Source organism: Pseudopodoces humilis, chromosome 22 (assembly GCF_049639895.1).
Source record: "Pseudopodoces humilis isolate 2021_Gansu_Grassland_sample_001 chromosome 22, ASM4963989v1, whole genome shotgun sequence".
NCBI lineage: Eukaryota > Metazoa > Chordata > Aves > Passeriformes > Paridae > Pseudopodoces > Pseudopodoces humilis.
In genome coordinates, this window is record NC_142221.1 from 3,238,725 (window position 1) to 3,257,496 (window position 18,772).

General features: G+C 53.5%; 1 protein-coding gene across 3 annotated transcripts in view; it reads right to left on the reverse strand.

The window, feature by feature from the left end:
• RXRA (retinoid X receptor alpha) overlaps positions 1 to 18,772 on the reverse strand; it is a 102,788-nt gene continuing 84,016 nt past the window's right edge. For 2 of the 3 annotated variants that reach the window (XM_088065666.1, XM_088065664.1), the window contains exons 5-10: positions 18,519 to 18,688; positions 14,131 to 14,260; positions 10,737 to 10,869; positions 9,614 to 9,705; positions 7,937 to 8,042; positions 1 to 4,644 (exon numbers count right to left, since the gene is read on the reverse strand). In XM_088065666.1, the coding sequence (XP_087921792.1) occupies positions 4,497 to 4,644; positions 7,937 to 8,042; positions 9,614 to 9,705; positions 10,737 to 10,869; positions 14,131 to 14,260; positions 18,519 to 18,688 (779 nt within the window). In that variant the 3' untranslated portion in view covers positions 1 to 4,496. The remainder of the gene's footprint in view (positions 4,645 to 7,936; positions 8,043 to 9,613; positions 9,706 to 10,736; positions 10,870 to 14,130; positions 14,261 to 18,518; positions 18,689 to 18,772) is intronic. The other variant, XM_005529212.3, reaches the window with a different exon arrangement.

Sequence of the window (18,772 nt, forward strand, 5' to 3'; positions counted from 1 at the left end):
CCAAAAAGATTTTGGAAGTGGGGAAAAAAAAAAAAATAAAAAGTTCATTCAAAAAAATTATTTCAAAAGAGATTTCATATAAAGCCTTTAAAACACGGTCAGAAGTTTCTCCCTCTTCTCCAGATCCCTGTGGCTGAACATTTACAGAGAGAAAGAGAGAAAAAAATAGAGAGAGTTCATAACAATCTCTGTAGAAGAAACAAAACAATCCAGGAAAGAAAATATCCAAGGATATGGTAAGGGATAAAATTACATTTGTACAAAAATAGATTTTAACTTTATTGATGCTTTAGATATTTTTTTCCTTATCTTTTCTCTTTTTTTTTTTTTTTTTTGTCATTCTAAATTTTAATGTCTTTTTTTTTTTTTTTTAATCTATGTATCCCATAGCCAAGGCATCCATCACTAAGTATTGGGAATTGCTAAAGCTATTCTTTTACTCCAAACCACCTGCTTAAAAGAATGAAAAAAAAAAAAACAAAATAAAAGAAAAAAAAAAACCAAAAGAAGAAAACAAAGCAAAACAAAACAAAATGGCATCTTAAAATAGATGCAGTTCCTTTGTCTCGAGGAATAAAAATCCAGATTTGGCATCTGCCAATTTGGAAAGGGATTCGGATACAATGGAAGCAAAACAAGGAAAAAAACCGAAACAGAAAGCAAGGAGGAAAAAGAAAACAAAACAAAACCAAACCAGGAAAAAGAATCGACTTAAACCACAAAAAGCCAGGAAAAGCCTGTAATTGCTACAGTTCTCTATGTGTATATGTGAGTGGGTATTATACAGTGTCGATATCTACAGTACATACATGGACACACGGACACCCCGAGTGATGATGGCCTGTCCCCTGCACGGGTGGGGACAGCACAGCTCTCCAGCCTTTCTGTGGGATCAGCACCCAGCCAGGTTTGGGATCAGCAGCCCAAGTCTAGATTTGGGATCAGCAGCCCAAGCCAGGCTTTGGGATCAGCAGCCCAAGCCAGGGTTTGGGATCAGCAGCCCAAGTCTAGATTTGGGATCAGCAGCCCAAGCCAGGCTTTGGGATCAGCAGCCCAAGTCTAGATTCGAGATCAGCAGCCCAAGCCAGGCTTTGGGATCAGCAGCCCAAGCCAGGGTTTGGGATCAGCAGCCCAAGCCAGGCTTTGGGATCAGCAGCCCAAGTCTAGATTCGAGATCAGCAGCCCAAGCCAGGCTTTGGAATCAGCAGCCCAAGCCAGGGTTTGGGATCAGCAGCCCAAGCCAGGCTTTGGGATCAGCAGCCCAAGCCAGGCTTTGGGATCAGCCCCCAGCCCAGGGCTGTCCCCGCTGCAGGGGAGGGGTCAGCAAGGCCAGGGGTCAGCTCTTCCCACATCCACCAGCCCCTAAAGCCCCCAGTGCCACTCCTGGACAATTCCAGTGCCAAGGGGAGCTCGGCATTCCCACGGAGGGGTTTGGGATGTGCTGGATTGGGTTAGGGGTGGGTGGAACACACAGTGAGGGGCAGCAGGGTGGCTGAAAGGCTGATGTTTGTGCTATCTTTAGAAAATTAAAGATTGTCCCACCAACAAAAAGGAATTAAAATAACCATTACAAACAGATCACCTGAATCAAAGCAGATTTTTGCAGGAGTACTGAGAGCTGGTTAAATCCACATCCTACCTCTCTAGGGAATAATGTGCCTTTTGTTTTCCTTCAGCCACGGCTCACCTCTCCACACTCAGCCTCATCATGATGGGGACAACAACAACAAAAAGCCCAAAGTGGAAAGAACACAAAGACTCAAACTCATGCAAAGCTCGTTGCTTTAAGGCTGCTCTGGCTGTTCCCAACACACAAAAGCTTCTCCTTCCCACGAGGGCTGGGATGAGCATGGAGGGGCTGGGCTGGGCTTTGGGGGCTCAGGGAATCCCAACTCACTTCCACCAGCTGAAAAGTGAAATCACAGGACAAGGCTCAGCCTTTCCCAAAATCCCCTCCACCACGGGTATGCATTGAGGCTGTGCTGCTCCAGCAGGGAAACTGAGGCACAGGGACGATCCTGACAGGGAGTTTGGAGCCTGCAGAGCCTTGGCCTTGTAAGGTGAGATGCTAACAGGAATGGGATGGGATGGGATGGGATGGGATGGGATGGGATTTTGGATGGGATGGGATGGGATGGGATTTGGGATGGGATGGGATGGGATGGGATGGGATGGGATGGGATGGGATGGGATGGGATGGGATGGGATGGGATTTGGGATGGGATGGGATGGGATGGGATTTGGGATGGGATGGGATGGGATGGGATGGGATGGGATGGGAGCTCCCCCTGTGCCACCCTGCAGCCACCACAGCACCCAAGAGCCCCTTCCCAGCCATCCACCAGGAAAAAAGCGGCTCCACCCACCAGAGAGCAGTGGGTTTATCCTAGTGCAACATCCACCAACTTCTCCAAAGCTTTTCCTCTGTGGCAAGCAAGTCCCAGGCTCCTGGCTGCTGGGAGAGCCGGGCTGGGGGCTGGGGGCTGCCCAGGGGCTGGGTGGGCTCGGGGCTCTGGCTTCTGCCACCTCCCTGCACCCCTCTGGGGCTGTGCCAGCCTCCCGCTGGCAGGGAACAGCCTGCTCGTGTTTCCTGGCACCCTTGCCAGATTTCATTTCTCCTGCCTCGTTTTCTTGGCAAATTCTTGCAGGGTGAAGCTGTTTAATAATATTTTCAGCGGCTTGCAGGCTGCTGGGGAAACAGAGCCAAGGCGCTCTGCCTGCCTCTGCCGATTCGCCACTTCGGGCCAGCCCGAGGGGGAGTCATCACCTGAAATCCCCAGTGCTTTTGTGTTTTGGAGCTGCAGGGGATGGAGCTGGGCACTCCAGCTGGGATGACAGCAGTGGGGTGGCAACGGTGCCCCCTCCAAAGCAGAGGTGGGAGTGAGGTGGTGGGTGCTGCTCCATCCCCCTCCAGGAACAAAGGAGGAGTTTCCAGCCAGCTGCAAAGCATGGGGAGCAAGAAGAGGATCTTTGGGACCTCATCCTTTGCTTTTTAAAGCACAGAGCACATGGAAGTGGTGGGGAAGCCCTTGGGCACAAGTGCCTCAGCACAGCTTGTTTGGGATCATCCACCCTGCCAAGAGGGGAAAACCCTTCCCAACATCCCTCATCGTTCCCTCTGCTTTGTTTCTTCTCCAACCTGTGTTTTTGGTGGGGCACTGGAGACACCTCATGGGGTGAAACGGGGAGGCGAAGGGGGATCATTCCCTCTGGCCACACACTCCAGGAGAATCCCATCCCGTGGCCACATTCCTGGGACTGTGTCCCTAATCCCCAAAATCCTGTCCAGCTCTGCACTGCCACACCGAGACTCAAGGAAAGGGTTGTGCAAAAGCCAAGGTGCTTTTGGTGCTCTCAGAATCCTGGAGAGGACAGGGATCCACATCCCCCACCCAGCCAGCCGTGCCCTCCCAGCCCCCACAGCCCTGCCCCACGGGGGAGATCCAGGGGAGGGGGAGCCCAGTTCTTGCTTCACCACTAATTAACAGCTGCAATTAACCAGCCAGGCCGAGCACTCCCACTAATTGTTGCCTTGCAGTGTTTTGCAGGGCTGAAACAACCGGAGCAGCCTCCTGCGTGAGCCGAAACCCTGGCGTGGGGTCACGGCGGGATGCTGGGGCAGCACTGGGATATACTGGGATATACTGGGATGCTGTACTGAGGGCAGGGGTCCCAGCAAGCCCCCAGGAGCTGGGGAAGGGTGATGGGGAGTCCCTGGCAGCCTTAAAGCAAGTGCTGCAGCTGGCTCATGTCCACACCTCTGGGGTGGGCAGCGATGCCCGGCCGCGCTCTGGGGTGGCTGAAGGGCACTTCCAGCCATGGCACCGTGTTCTCAGCGGGATTCAGCTCAATCCCAAACCCTCTGCTTTCAAGAGGAAGGAGAAGGCTCTGTGCAGCCACGGGTGACTCATTCACGGGGCACGGCCTCTCCCTCCGCAAAGTAACTACCAAGACTACTAAGAATAGTTAGAAACCAAAAATAGAATTTTTTTTCCTTTTTTTTTTTTTTCTTTTTCTTTTTTTTTTTTTTCCTTTTTTTTTTTTTTTTTTGTCTTCTTCTTCTCTTTTTCAAAAACTCCATCCTCTGAAAATAGCCCAGCTGCAATCCGGCAGAGTCCAACCACTCCCCTCGGCTCGTCCAAACCCCACTGGCCCGAGGGCTGGCACCGTCCTTGTCCCCAGGGGAGGGCTGGGGGTGACGCCAGCTGCGGTGGCTCATCCCAAACCTCATGGCACGGCGGGGGCAGGGGTTGGCAAAGCTCTCTCCGCTCCCACTTCTCTACAAGTAGCACAGGGAAGCAGCGGGCAGGCCTGGAGACGCAGCAGTGACAGCGAACGGACAGGGGGGCAGGAGGCCGGGACGGCCGGGGGTCCCCCGGATCAGACGGTGCCTCCAGGGCTGGGGGCAGCAGGGAGGGACGGGCTGGGGCGGAGGAAAGCAGAGGAAGGGCCCCGAGGGAGCCCGGCCGGGCGAGGGACTGACCCAGCAGAGTTCTCTAAGTCATTTGGTGCGGCGCTTCCAGCATTTCCATCAAGAAGGTGTCGATGGGCGTGTCGCCTATTAGCTTGAAGAAGAAGAGGTGCTCCAGGCATTTCAGGCCGATGGACCGCAGGGCTGGGAGGCGGAGCAGGAGCTTGGCAAACCTGGGCAAGGGGAGACACGGCACGGTCAGACAGCCCCGGGGGCAGCCCTGCTTCTGCCCCGGCCCCCCGGGTCTGGACAGACACGGCCCCTCGCTATCAAACCGTGGGGCTACACCCAGAGCTGGCCAGGGAAATCCGGAATTACGGCCCAGCCTGGGAGATCAGGCAGCCACGGGGGAGATACACGACAAACCCGTGATGGCAACTGAGCTGGAAGAGTGAAAAAACAAATGCAGGGTCAGCCCTGGACTGGGGGACACCCCGAGGTGTTGGTGGCACTGCAGCCATGCAGAGGAGGCAGCACGGGATCTGCCCTGGCACTGGCAGTGCTGCAGGCAGCCCCAGCAGCTCAGTGTTGGTCAGGGAAAAGGGCTGGAGGAGATGGCCAGTGGGGTGAGCTGGGTGATGCCGCTTTTCCTGCAGCTCTGGACACCTCCTGAGCAGCTCCAGCAGCCCTCACAGGGGTTCTGAGCATCCCCAGCTGAGCCCTGGGGCTGCTGGCGAGGCAGGAGCCCGGCTGGCAGTCAGGGGTGAGGCCAAGGCCTGTGACACAGAAGCTGCAAACAGCTGGGAAAGGGCTGCTCCCCTTCCCCGGGCACAGAGCTCTGGGGAGGACAAACCAGAAATCCCTTTCTCCACAGCCTGCCCTGCCTGCAGCAGCTGGCTCCAGGTCACACAAGGCAGGAGGGCTGGGGAGAGCTGGCAGCTCTGCAGGGCCCAGCCAGGATGGAAATGAGCCACCCAGGCCAGGGAAAAGCTGCTGGGTGTTGGGCTCAGGGGGTGACAAGAAGCTGTGGAGCCAGGAGAAAGCCACCAGCTCCTGCAAGGGTGCTCTGGGACACCCCAGGTGCCACTGGCTGCCACCTCCTTGCGTGAGTGCTCCCTACCCAGGGAAAAAGCCCTTTAATGGGCACAGCAGGGTTATCTGCTTTTCCTGCTGCCAAAAATCAGGGCTTGAACAGCAGCAAAGGGCCGGGGAGAACGGGACCTTGCAGAAAACAGAGGCATGCACAAGCACACAGATATTCTACATGCATGCACAATTCCCTCTCCCTGGGTTTTTGTTGGGGTTTTTTTTTGTTGGTTTTTTTGTTTTGATTTTTTTTAATTTTTTTTTTTTTTTTTCTGCTGAGCTGGCGAGAATGATGGGAGCAGAGCCAGGAAAAACAAATCAGTCCTACCATCCCATTCAGGAAGTTTCACTTTAAACCAAACCAGATGATGGCTCCAGCCCTGGGATATGTTTAACTGTGAGATAACCAGCCCAGAGCACAACGTGCCAGGGCTGGGAGGGGAGAAAAGAGCCCTGATTCCTGATTCCCTGCGGCTGCTGGGTGTCACGTAGGCACCCAGCCCTCCCTGGGGAGCAGCAGGGGCTGCAAGGGAGGGGAGCAGGGCTGGCTTTTTCCTGGGAATGCCTCTCTCTGCAGAAAAGTTCCCTTCTGGTGTTTCCAGGGTGCTCCCAAGCCGCTGCTGGATGGGGATTTGGAGAAAGCCCCATGCTGAAGGGCACCTGAGAAGGTGGGAATTCCAGAAATCCCACAGCGTGGAGCAGGGGAAGGCCCCAGCCGCGGCTCGAGCCAGGGCTTTGCTCAACCACAGGAAGAACTTGTTTGCAGCCCCAGCTGGTGATCACCTTGTGCCACAAGGACGGGAGGATGCCCAGAGTTTGGGAGAACTTTGGGGAGCTCTTGTGCAACCCTCCCTGCCCACGGGCTCACCCTCCTGAGGCACCTGGGGTGGTGGCACCACTGCCCTGCACCACTGAGGGATGCAGGGAGGGCAGCAGGGCCCAGGCACAGCTCTCAGGACATCCCTGAGTGTTCAGAACCCCTCAGGTCAGCAAGGATGGGTGAGAGCATCACACAAGAAGGTTCCCAGCCCGAGGTCACTCAAAGCCAGTGAGAGATTAAATTCCAGAGCCCCTGGTGCAGCTTTCTGGATGTCCAACACTCCCTCAAACACCACTGAGGCAGAGCCCTGGGGAACTGGTGTGGACTGGTGGCTCAGTGTCTGTGCTGTCAGGCACGGTGGCTTGGTGGGGTTTGGGGAGTGGGGCTGTCCCTGTGCCACCCCCAACCCACCCCTGTGTGTGCCAGGCCTGCAGATCCTGCACAATGTGCACAGCTCACCCCAGCAAGGGAATAATACAGGAGAGCTGCTGGCCATGATTGCCAAGGCAGCTCTCCTGGTGCCAGGAACAGCTCTTCTGCAACACCGTAACAGCCAAAGTCCAGGGTCTGCTCTGGATTTGCTCCAGAAATGCAATTTAATAAAGCATTCTGGAAGAGGAGGCAGCTTGAGAGTCAGCCTGGGGTGCACACAAACCCCCTGGGAGAGGAGAGGTGAGAGCCCTGCTCCGTGCCCTGCGCTCATCCCTCAATTCCCCTGCTCACTGCAAACCAAACACCCCCCCTGGCACCCTCATCCTCACTCTGCCTGCCTCAAGCCAACCAGGAGCATCCCAGAAATCCCTTAACAACACACCTTTCTTCATCTGCCAGCGCTCTGGGACCCAAAGTGGGGGAAAAAACAAATCCAACATCACTTCTGAGGGCACGCTCTGCCCGCTGCACTCAGTGCTGTGAAAGCATCCTTTTTATTTCACCATCCACACAAGGCCAGGAATGCAGGTGAGATGCAAACCCCAGTTGCCTGGGCTGTTTTTCCCCAGCATTCATGCAGCAGTAGCAGCTTCCAGTGCTTTGCTTGGTTTCTCAAGAAGCTGTCAGTAACTTAACTGGCAGTTGCCAGCTCCAGGCTGTAACTGGGAAAATGCGCCCACTCAGCTCCAGAGCGGTCCAGGAACGCATTCCTAATTCCCCCTCCCATTCCCAGCTGGATTGGGGGAGGCAGGGAGGGGAGAAAAAGAGCATCAATTGAGGCTTTCACTTCCCAGCAATGATGCTCATCTGCCACCAAAAATTAACTCCATGTGAGTCCTATTTTTGCTGCGGTTTCGCTCGCCGCGGTTTCCAAAAGGGAAATGATACCCCCTTCCCACATGTGCTCATCCCACTGCTGGGGCTGTGGGAGCTGGGGCTCCTCAGGTCTGCCCACCTTGCTGGATTTCCTGGCAGGGGAACAAGGAGCTCTGTGCACTGCACAGGGGAGGGTTTTTAGGGATGCTCACAGCTGGAGCGGGTAGAAATGAGAAGTTTTTCTGCAGGGAACCACTGGAAACGGAGAGCCCAGAGCAGAAGGGACCCAAGGAGACCCTGGGAGCTGCAGCACCCATTGCAGGGGGTTTGCAGGGGGGGAGGCTGCAGGAGGAGGGGCACAGGGAGCTCACCTGCCGGGCTGGTCGGGGTATTTGTGTTTGCAGTAAGCCTCTAGCGACGCGTACACCTTCTCCCTCAGCGCCTCCACCTCTGCCGGGTTCGAGAGGCCCTTGGAGTCTAAAAGGAAACACAAAAACCATCAGGCAAACACCACCAGGCTTTCCAGGCAGGCAGGAACCCCTCTGTGCACTCTGGATCTGCCAGCCCCACCAAACTGTGGATGCAGGCTGTGAGCTCCAGGGATTTGGGGAGCACTCAAAGGGGTCTCCCCTGCAACTACAGATTTTTCCTCACCTCATACCCTAACCCTAAATGTTCTGGCTCATTCCAATGGTCCCACAGCCTCATTTGAAGTGGTTTAATTCCCCCTCCAGCCCTGGGCTCGTGGGATTTCTCCCCCCAGCACTGTGGTGGGGCTGAAGCAGAAGCCCCTGCTCTGGCACAGCCACCAGGACAGGACCCAGCGAGGATCTGTTTTTAGCAGGGTGAAAGGGACAGTGCAGAAATCGATATCCCCAAGCACATGTGCCACGGGAACCTCTCCAGATTCCCCTTCTTTGACCATATACGGCTAATCCCAAATTACAGACAATAAATTACTGCTGATTTCAAGGAGAGGGGGACTAAAAAAAACCCAAAAAACTGGTCAAGAAGAAAAAACAAACCCAAGAAACTGTAATAAACCCTGTTGGAACAGCTTGGCCTGGCTGTGGTGGGAAAATGCAGGCGAGGAGCTGTGCTTGGGCACAAACTGTGCTCCGTGAGGGCAGGGAGGGAGTGGTGGTGGATGGGGAGGTTTGTCCTTGGCTGCCATCTGCTTCTGCTCTGGGCTGATCCACTCTGAAATCCAGAGAGCTGTGCAGGTATGTGCAGCCTGGCTCCTGCTGCACAGGGATTTGCTCCCTGGAATGCTGGTGGAAAACCCTGGCACTGAACCTTCTTCTTCCCTTGGGCAGCTGGGGCTGAGAGGGAAAAGGGAGCAGTGTGACCCTCCTGGAGTCTGTGAAACTACGGTCAAAAATTGAAGGTTTTGTGTATTTTATGAGCACATTTCGTGTTTTTCTGCCTCTCCAGGTCTCCAAAGGGCTTTTCCAGAAATGCAGTTAATAAAAGCCCTTGGATGATGAGGTTGGGAAGCAGAGACAATAATCTCTATACTCAGATGTTGTCCTAATCCATATTTTTCTCTTCAACAACATTTAGATTCCACATTGTTCCAGTTCAGGGACAACTCCCTCAAGCACCTGAACTTTCTTTTTACAGTCACTCTAAAAGGGGGAGAGCTGATAGGACCAGGGGGAGTGGCTGTAAACTGAAAAGGAGTAAGGCTTAGATTGGATTTTGGGAAGAAACTCTTCCCTGTGACGGGGGGAAGGCCCTGCACAGGTGCCCAGAGGAGCTGTGGCTGCCCCTGGATCCCTGGAAGTGTCCAAGGCCAGGCTGGATGGGGCTTGGAGCAGCCTGGGATGGTGGAAGGTGTCCCTGACCATGGCAGGGGGTTTGGAACAAGGTGAGCTTTAAGGTCCTTTCAAACCAAACCAACTTTCACCCCTGCCTCCCTTCCTGCCCTATCCTCGGCATCTGGGTGCCCTCTGCTATTTCCAACAGGGCTTTTTTGGGGAAGAAAAGGAGCCAAAAGGACAGAAAAGCAGCCAAGGGGGGCCAGGAGAGCAGAGCCAGGCCCGTACCGGGGTTGAAGAGGACAATGGCTCGCAGGCAGCCCAGCTCTGTCTTGTCCATCAGCATGTCCCGCATTTTGGACACCAGTTCTGTCAGTACTCTGCAAAAGGACAGAGAAAGCACAGAGTCAGCATGAAAAACAAAGGGAATGAAGAGCCCCAGGTGTCAGAGCCAGAGTGAGAAGCTCCGGTCACGTTTAACGAAGGTGGGGATGGTGCTGGCCTGTACCAGCTGAGGATGTGGCCTCATTTTCCTCCTCCATCAAAAATAGCTCATTAGGAACACCAATAGTTCCTGTGAGACACAACAGGGACCATAAAAACCGCCTTCATACATTCACCAAGAGGCTCTGGCACCTGAGAAAGCTGCCTAAAAATAAAAAATAACAATAAAAACCCACCCCAACAGGTATCTAAAAGTAATTTCCTCTGCCGGTAATTTTTATTGCTCCCTTTGCTCTTACTGCAGGTGTCGGTCTTGAAATATTTTCCACTGATTGCCCAGTTTTTCATGTTAGATCCTGCAGCAAAGTCATGATCTTGCACTTATGACCTCACAGGAACAAATGATGTCACCCAGGTCCGAAGAACAATTTCCTCACAGAGCAGAGCAGCAAAGGTGATTTGGTTTCAACTCAAGATGAATCTCAGGGAGAGAAATCAGCATTTCAGCAGCGTCTGGAGTCACACTGTGGGTCAGAAACCCTGCAAGCCTGCCTTTAAAACACTTCCCAAAGCCTGAGACTAAAGAGCCCTCGGGACACGCCTGTGGAACCTGCTGAGTATTGCTGGGGCCTTTTCATTGTGCAAATAAAATCGCGTCTTGGTCCAATTAAAGATGAAAAGGAACGAAGGAGTGGCCTCCTCGTAACATTAGAAGGCATCTGGACCCCATGAAAGGGGCTTTGATTTGCAGGGGCAGTCTCCTCCCTGGCTGGGCCCGTTGGGTTTCTGCAGCTTTCAGAGGAGGGGTTTTCTGCTGCGCTTTCATGGACACCACGGGATGGACTCCCTCATCCCGGGCTCCTCCGGCCCCTCAAGCAGGAATGGAGGCGGTTTGGGGTGGAGACAGGGACAGGATGTCCAGGCAAGGTGGTTTGAGATGCAATCCCATCCCTCCAGCCCTGCCCACCTGTCGAAGATGGCCCCGACGCCGGCGCTGTGGGCGCTGTTGCGGTGCACGTGCAGCCCCGTGGCCAGCAGGATCCCGTCCTTCACGGCTATGGAGCGGTGAGAGAAGGAGGCAATGAGGAGCTCGTTCCACCCTGGGGAGGAGAAAACCACCGAGGCTGCAGGTTAGAGCCATGGCATCCTCAGGAAGTTTGGGAATCGGTGACGTCACCTCTCTAAAAGGAGAAGGAAACTCTCCATGTGGCTGGGTATGGGAAAGAAAGGGGAGCCAGCTTTTCCTTGGATGTCATGGAAGGAAAAAACCATCAAGAACCCAATGCACTAAAAATAAAGCTAATAAGGGGAGCAGTTTCCTCTATAAACCGTGCAGACACTGAGCAAACAGCTCTGCCTGGAGCTCCCCGTGGCTGTGGAGCTCCCCTCTGCTCTCAGCCGCTGCCTCCCAGCAGTTCCAGCCCTATCAGCACTTGCTGCCGGCTCTGCAGGCTCCTCCTCACGCCACAAAAGTTCATTTGCCAGCCCTGAGCCCTGCCAAAGGGACCATGGAATCTCTGCCTTTATTTGTGGGTTTGTTGCCTCTGCCATGAGAATACTGGCAGGGATTGGGTCTGTTCTCAGTCCCGTGTCTGTGACTGCTTCCACAGCTGCTTGGAAAATAGATTTTAGTCTTATTAGCTGGACAGGCTGCTCTGGGATATGGGAAGGACATCCTCTGAGCCCAGACCTACAGGGAAGGGAAGGGAGATGTGACCTCCACGTCTTCCAGCTCCCCCTCCCAGTCCAACACCTCTTCAATTCCTAAAACCATCACAGGCTGAGCTCAAGGATTCCTGAAACAAAGCCCCAACGAGAGGAAATGCTGCCAAGCTCAAAGGGTGGAGATTTGGGTGACCTTTAGCCAGGAGCAGCATCTTCAGAAAGACAAGATGGGGTCTTTCTGCAACACCCCTGGCCTGTACATGTTCTGGAGTTCTGGTCCACAAACCTCAGGTTATTTGGATTTAGGGATTTTTTTCCTAGGCTGGAAAAGCAACACAACAATATCCTTCACCTCTCCTGCCACAAGAACACATCTCACTGCCTGGAACAAACACAAGGCCCGTGTGTGCTGTGTTTACCTTCTGCTGCAGCCGTGGGTTGTGCCATCAGAAATGTTGACAAGGAATAAAGTTCACTCTTTCCTAAGTGGCCACAGGATGTTTCCACCCCAGCCACGGGAACATTTCTTTGGCTATTTACTGGGTGAGGCCTGGCACTTTCACAGGGATTGCAACACTGTGAAACCCAAGGAGGAGAAGGAGCCTGCAGAAACCCTGTTCCCGGGAGGAAGAGGAACTCCCAGAGCCAGATCCATGGGAAGCTGTCCCACACAGCCCCACAGCACCTCCACACGTAGCTCCAACCAACAGAAACCAGAGCTGGCTCTCCACACCCACTCCAAGCTGGGCTTATTCCTGTCAAGGAGTGCTGGATTCATCAGCATCCTCCATCTGGATTATTCCCATGTAGTGCTGGGATGTTTCAGCTGAAATGGGGAAGATTTTCCTACCTTGGCTTTCACCAGAACATCCCTGAAGAGCTGCCAAGACAGAGGCAAGCAGGAAAAATTCACTATAACCAGAGGCAGCAGACTGGAATTAGAGACCAACCAAGTCTACCCCGAGAGTTCTGCATTTCGGCCCAAGTTCTGGAGTGGCAGAGCAGAATCCTGCGATTCCTGTGACTCCTTTTCCACCAAACAGGGTGGCTGCAGCCCCCAGGGATGCTCTGGCTCCTCTGGGGTAGGGAAGGCACTTTGGCAGAGCAGTGGCCATCCTGTCAATCCAACTCCCTGCCACATTTCCCCACCAGCCCTACAAAACCAGCTGCAGGGATCAGCATCCTCTGCCAGGCTGAGAAAACATCAGGTTATTCCTGTCTCAGCTTGGAAACAAGAAAACTGGTGGAAAATACGTTTAAAAAGTCAGGATCCCTTCCCTCCCAAACAGCTCAGAGAGGGAGTATTTTTAAATGATTCAGGATCTGAGGAAAGCTGCTGCCAGCCCATCCAGCACTGCTCCTCCAGAGCTGTGTGCTCCACTTGTTTTGCCTCCCAGGATGCCTGACTGAGGCTCTTAGCTGGATTTTAATGCTTCAATATTTCATGGGCAGCTGTTCTCAGCAGGCCACTCAATAATACATTGAGCCACTGGTTAGAAGTTGGGGAAGGTTATCTGAGGCCCTGGCAGAGATGCTTGGAGCAGGGAGCTCCAGGGAGCTGCTCCAGGTGTTCAGCAGTCTCAGGGTTGGAGCCACCATGAAATTTGGGATGTGATGGGGTTTGCAGACCCTCTCCTGCTGCCCATGAGTGTGGAGTGAGTCACAAACAGAGAACACAGGTCAGGAATTCTCCAGTTCCAGTTTTAATCACCTGCCTGATAAAGAGAGAGGAAAACCTGGAACTGCCATGGTGGGCTTGGGTTCCACTTCCCAAAAGGAAAAGGCAGAGCTTTGTCTGAATCCAGCTCTTTGCAGAAAGCCCTCAAAGATCTCTACAGAGAGGCTTCCCTGCTCATCCACTCCCACAAGAGGCTCTAGAAATGCTCTTCAAATCCACACTTTGGATGTTCCAAAGGGCCTAGAGCCAGCTCTGGAAAAATCCACAGAGCACCTTCACCCAAGGGCTGCAGGAGCCATCCTGGAAGGGTGCAGGACCTGGACAAAAGTGTATTTGGGGGAAATAAAAGGAATTTAAAAGTACCAAAACCTTCAAAGTCCCTGGCTTACAAAGAGCTTCATGCCTCAAACACCTCCTCCCCGAGCTCTGCTCCTGATTTCTTGCCCTCCACGAGCTTTGTACAGCAGCAGGAACTCGAATTCACTCAACAGGGAAAGACCCTTCCCACAGCCAACTGCTTTCCACCTCCCAAATCCTGCTCCTGCAGCCCCCCTGCTGCACAAGGAAATATAAAATAAGCCCTCAGAGTTCTATTTTCATCTTGGTGGGTGGGAGAAGAAGTGAGATGTACTTTTCTCTCCTTTCTGGTTTTAATTATGATCAAACATTTCAGTTTGATGAAATTTCATGGGTGCCTGAGCCCACTTGGTCTTTCAAGCCTCAGATTGGGAGGAAGGCAGAGTTTAACTCCTTTGGTTTAAGTCACCCAGTACCCATCTCCGAGTTCCTCATGGATCAGAGAGGAAGCTGGGCCATTTTTCAGCTGATTGGCCACATTTTGGATCCAATTCAGCAGCACATCCCATGGAAGGCTTTTAAAATCCTATTTAAAAACCGAACGATCAGAATCTATCAAGAATCAATTAAAGATTTTCAAGCTGCCAGGACCTAAATCTGAGGGTACAACCTGTCCCAGGGGACATCCAGCTCTCCCCACATGGGGACAGATGTCACTCACCTGCTCTGAGCAAGATGACCTGGTCATCCAGGGGCAGCTCGGAGAAGTGGGGGATCCTCTTGGCCCACTCCACCAGGGTGAAGAGCTGTTTGTCTGCTGCCTGGCAGATGTTTGTCACCGGGTCATTGGGCTGCCAAAAAAAGGGGAAAAAAAAAGGGATGGAAAAGCTTGGAAAAGGCAGAACAAGGAACAGAGAGGCTGGAGGAGCAGCCTGCCTGCCATCCCTGAGGTGGATGTTATCACTCACAGGCAAAGGAAGTGATTTGGCTGCTCCACCACAAGGGTTGTAATAGTTTTTAGCAAGCCCCAAAATGGGAATTGGGAGTGCTGAGACTCCATATCCATCACCCTGACTGATGCATCCAAGCAGCTCCAGCCTGGGGAAGGGCAGACTCCAGCATTTCCCAGCTCGATAAACCAGCACCAGAGGGGGCATTACAGAAAAAAAGGAGAAAACCCCTTTCCTTTGAAATATTATCCACTAACAGAAACCATCTGCTCTCAAGGAGGACAGTCAGCCTAAACACACCAAATCCCTGTTTAAAGCAACTGCTCACAGCTCAAGTGGATTTGTGATTACGAACTGGAAGAGCCTGTTTAACCCTGGGGAAGGCTGAGCTCGCTGGTCCAAGTGTGTCTGCAGGGTTTACCTGTCTGGACAGGGATGTATGATCCCATCCCATCTCCCTCTGTAATCCCTGCTGATATCCAGCAGCTTGAATTGTACAATTAGCTTCTTTCCATGTCCTTAAAAGAGCAGTTTCCAAACTGGAGAAGAAGTGTTTACTTCACCCGTGGCTTGCAGGGGGAAGGGGTGTGGAGTCAGAGGAGGAGCAGACACAAATGTCAGTGTAACCCATGGCAAAGCCGGGCTGGGCAGACCAGGACCACGCTGCCAAGTCACCCTTGTGCCCCTCAGAGCTGTGATCCACACCCCTGCCCAGCCCCCTGGCAGCAAACCCAGAGCTCTGTGCCTCAGTGGCCAACGTTTCTCATTCTCCAGGCTTAAAATAGCCAGGATTTGGCAAGCTCAGGGCACCTGCCTTGGAAGTATTTCCACCTGTCGCGTGCAGAGATGGATGGGCACAGGCACAGGCTGGTACCACCACAGGGATGTGTCCCCCGTGTCCTACCCCCTCCAGCAGCTCCCCCAGGGGTGCAAGGACAGGGCAGTCTCACTCCCAGGGAGTTGGGGCTCTTCCCTCAGGAAGGAGATGTGAGCAGGAGCTGGGCTTTTCCTGGGAGAAGAAGATCAGATGGGATTTCCTCTGGACAATGGGAAAACCCAGAAGTGCATGTGAGGAGGAGTGAACATTGATATTCAGATGAAGGAAGGGGGAGAAGGGACACCAGAGCCTCACGTTATCCCAGTTTGCTCAGCCAGGTGGAGGATCCTGGCATCCTGGCGAGGTGGGACAGGGATCACGACTTATGGGAGACCCCCAGCTCCAGCAGAACCCAACCCTTGCAGCAACAAGTGCCTGCAAGGCCCCAGAAAAGGGACAGTTTAGGTAAATTAGATGTTTTTTGCCAAAGCTTTCATCAGGGCTGGCTCCTGGGCAGGTGCCCCAGCCCTGGCTGTCCCTCCATGGGCAGCACAAGCTGTCCCCAACCTCTGCTGCTCCAAAACTTCATTCTCAGCCTCATTTTACACCTCAGATGGCAATTCCTGGAACCACCACAGCTCTTCCTGGCAGAACCTGATCACTGGAGTGTGAGAAGCAGCTAAAAGTGTCCAGAGGGCCCTGCCTGGCTCCAGGAGGGGAATGGCAGCACTGTGCATGGAAAGCAAATCCTGTCCTGCAGTAAATAGCAAGGGCACAGTGCCAGGGTGTGACAGAGCCAAAGGGCACCTGATCCTCCTGCAGAACTGGAGCTTGGAGACATCTTCCAGAAAATGGTGACTTGAAACCAGACATTCACAGGCCAGTTAAGAGCTACTGGGGAGGACAGCTCTCAGTTACAGGCTTTGCCTTTCTGTGGCCAGGAGCCCATCCCAGGCTGTGCTTCCAGGGCAGGAGCCCAAATTCCCAAAGCATGGGGCAGAGGCACAGCCACCCCCTGGGACAGAGACAGGACAAGGGGGAATGGATTCCAACTAAAGGAGAGTGGGTTTAGAGCAGATATTTGGGGGAAATTCCTCCCTGTGAGGGTGGGCAAGCCCTGGCACAGAGAAGCTGTGGCTGCCCCTGGATGCCTGGAAGTGTCCAAAGCCGAGCTGGATGGGGCTTGGAGCAACCTGGGATAGGGGGAGGTGCCCCTGCCCATGGAAGATGATTTTAAGGTCCCTTCTAACCCATTCTATGTGGGAGACAAGGGTGCTAATCCCTAAATCACCCTGCCACCCCCACCTCGGCCTGGCACAGCCAGCTGGAAATGTGCCAGCAGCTGGCCTGAGGTGCAGAGGCACAAATCAAAGCACCCAACACACGAGGCCAACAGCAAACAGCTTGTGTTTCCCCCGTGTTTACCAGGGCCTCGATTTGTCTGCCTTTCCATCACCTGGGCTCTGGGGGAGGGCTGGGAGGGCGGCAGCTCCTCTGTCTTCCCTCTCCTCATCCGGTGGTGGTGGCCTCCTCACCGCCGGGAGCTGCTGATCTCATCCATCTGCTAAACCTGCTACAAATGTCACCTCGGTTTGACAATAATAGGGCATTTCAACAAGCCTCCTGCTTCTATTTAGATGCAACACACATCCTTGTTCACAGTAATGCCTGTTGAATTATGCAGGAACCGGCTTTCAATTTGCTACAAGAGGCTGAGGAGACGCGGTGCCAGACGAAGCCATTTATTTCAGCTCGCTCTCTGGGGTTTGTTTTCAAGTCAGCACAAGGCTGGCTCCAGCTCCCCTGAAGGATTTTTAATCCTGAGAGCAGTCAGAGCCTCTCTGAGCCCCTCACTAACTCCTCAAAAAAAAAAGTCCTTTACACCCTCGTGGTGGTGGGATCCTTCTCTTAAATGCAGGTGAGGATTTGTACCTGATTCTGTACCTGATTCTGGAGAGTTTCACTGAGGGATTGGCTCTGGCCATACCATGAAGCCTAAGAGCCACCTAAGGAATCCTAGGAAAAGCTGTCTTTGCAAAAAGAGCATCCCAAAAAGCCAGTTAGACTGCTCCTGACTCCCAGATCCCACACAGACTCACAGTGACCCTAAAGATGCCCTGTTTCCAGCCCCCTGTATGGGAAGGGATTTCTGACTCAAACCCTTCAAGCCTCATCTGAAGAGAGAGATGGAAGTATTGCTGTAACAGAAAATAAACACTGCAGAGTCTTTGCACTTCTCAGAATAGCTGCATTTCATCTGCTCAGCCTCACAGCCACCCAACAGGAATTGCACAGGGACACTTCAGTGCATGAGCCTGCTCTCTTGGCTCAGCCAGCCCAAATGTTGGCAGAGTTCAGCCTCTGAGTTCCTCAAAGGACTTTGTGGCAACCAGGAGATGCTCCCCACTCCAGCCTCAGTAGCTGTTTTTCAGAGGAATTCCTCTATTCCCACTGCTTTCACAGGAAAAGGGGCTGTGGAGGAGTGGGGACTGAACCCTAAATACTGCCTAGGCTGCAGGGGGTCTGTCCTAGAGATGGAATTTCAGAGGAGGGTTTGGCTCTCACATTAAGGTTGCTGCTTTGCAGGGAGATTTCTCCCTTTTGATAAGGGAATCTCACAGGAAAGGGCCCAAAACACTTCTCCTCATTCTCCACAGAATCCCAGACTGGTTTGGGTTGGAAAGGACCTCAAGACCATCTCATTCCAACCCCCTGCCATGGGCAGGAACACCTTCCACCAGCCCAGGCTGCTCCTGTCCCATTTTCCTGTCACCCCTCTCTTGTGCACACAACATCCTGGTACAGCCCAGATGCTCCAAGCAGACCCAGTTATAATGCAAGTTTCTAACTGGGAAAAGAACTTGAAAGCCAACTTCTAGGCAAATTTCTCCAGGTCTTCTCTCCTCAGAGCCAAGCATAATTCTGCACCTGAGAAGTCACACCCCCATTCTCCAGCTCTTATCTCTGTGCACTTCAGCCACACAACTCTGTTTATTGCCTCAACTGGACTCCGAGCTCTGCAGAGCATGGAGTGTCTTCCTGCCTTTTTGCACTGAGGGCTGTTATTTACAACAAAATCTTCTCTGTGAGCCCTTTTAATTATTCCTCACAGCATCTCTTACTTCCCTGCGGCCGTGGCACAGGAGACACCAAGCACTGGTGGCTGCTGGCCCTGCTTTCCTGGTGCTGAGCTGGCTCACAGAGCCAAGAATTGCTTTTCTGAGCTGGTTCTTTTGCACCCAGGACAAGCCCTCTCTGCCCCAGCTGTCCCCATGGTCACTCCTGATGTCCCAGACCACCCCTCCTGTCCCGAGTGCCCGGGCTGGGGCAGAGGTGTCTCACCGAGCTGGGTGTCAGGCCCATGTTTGCCTCGATGTACGTCTCTGTCTTTGGCTCCACGGCCAGCTCAGCCTCCAGGATCTTTTCCACGGGCATGTCCTCGTTGGCGCTGCTCGTGGACTCCACCTCGTTCTCGTTGCGGTCCTTCCCCCGCTGCCTCTCCTCCTGCACGGCTGGAGGGGACACAGAAGGGACAGTGCAGTGTCAGTGCCACCCCCAGGCCCCACAGGTGCCTATGAAACCCCAAAACATCCTGC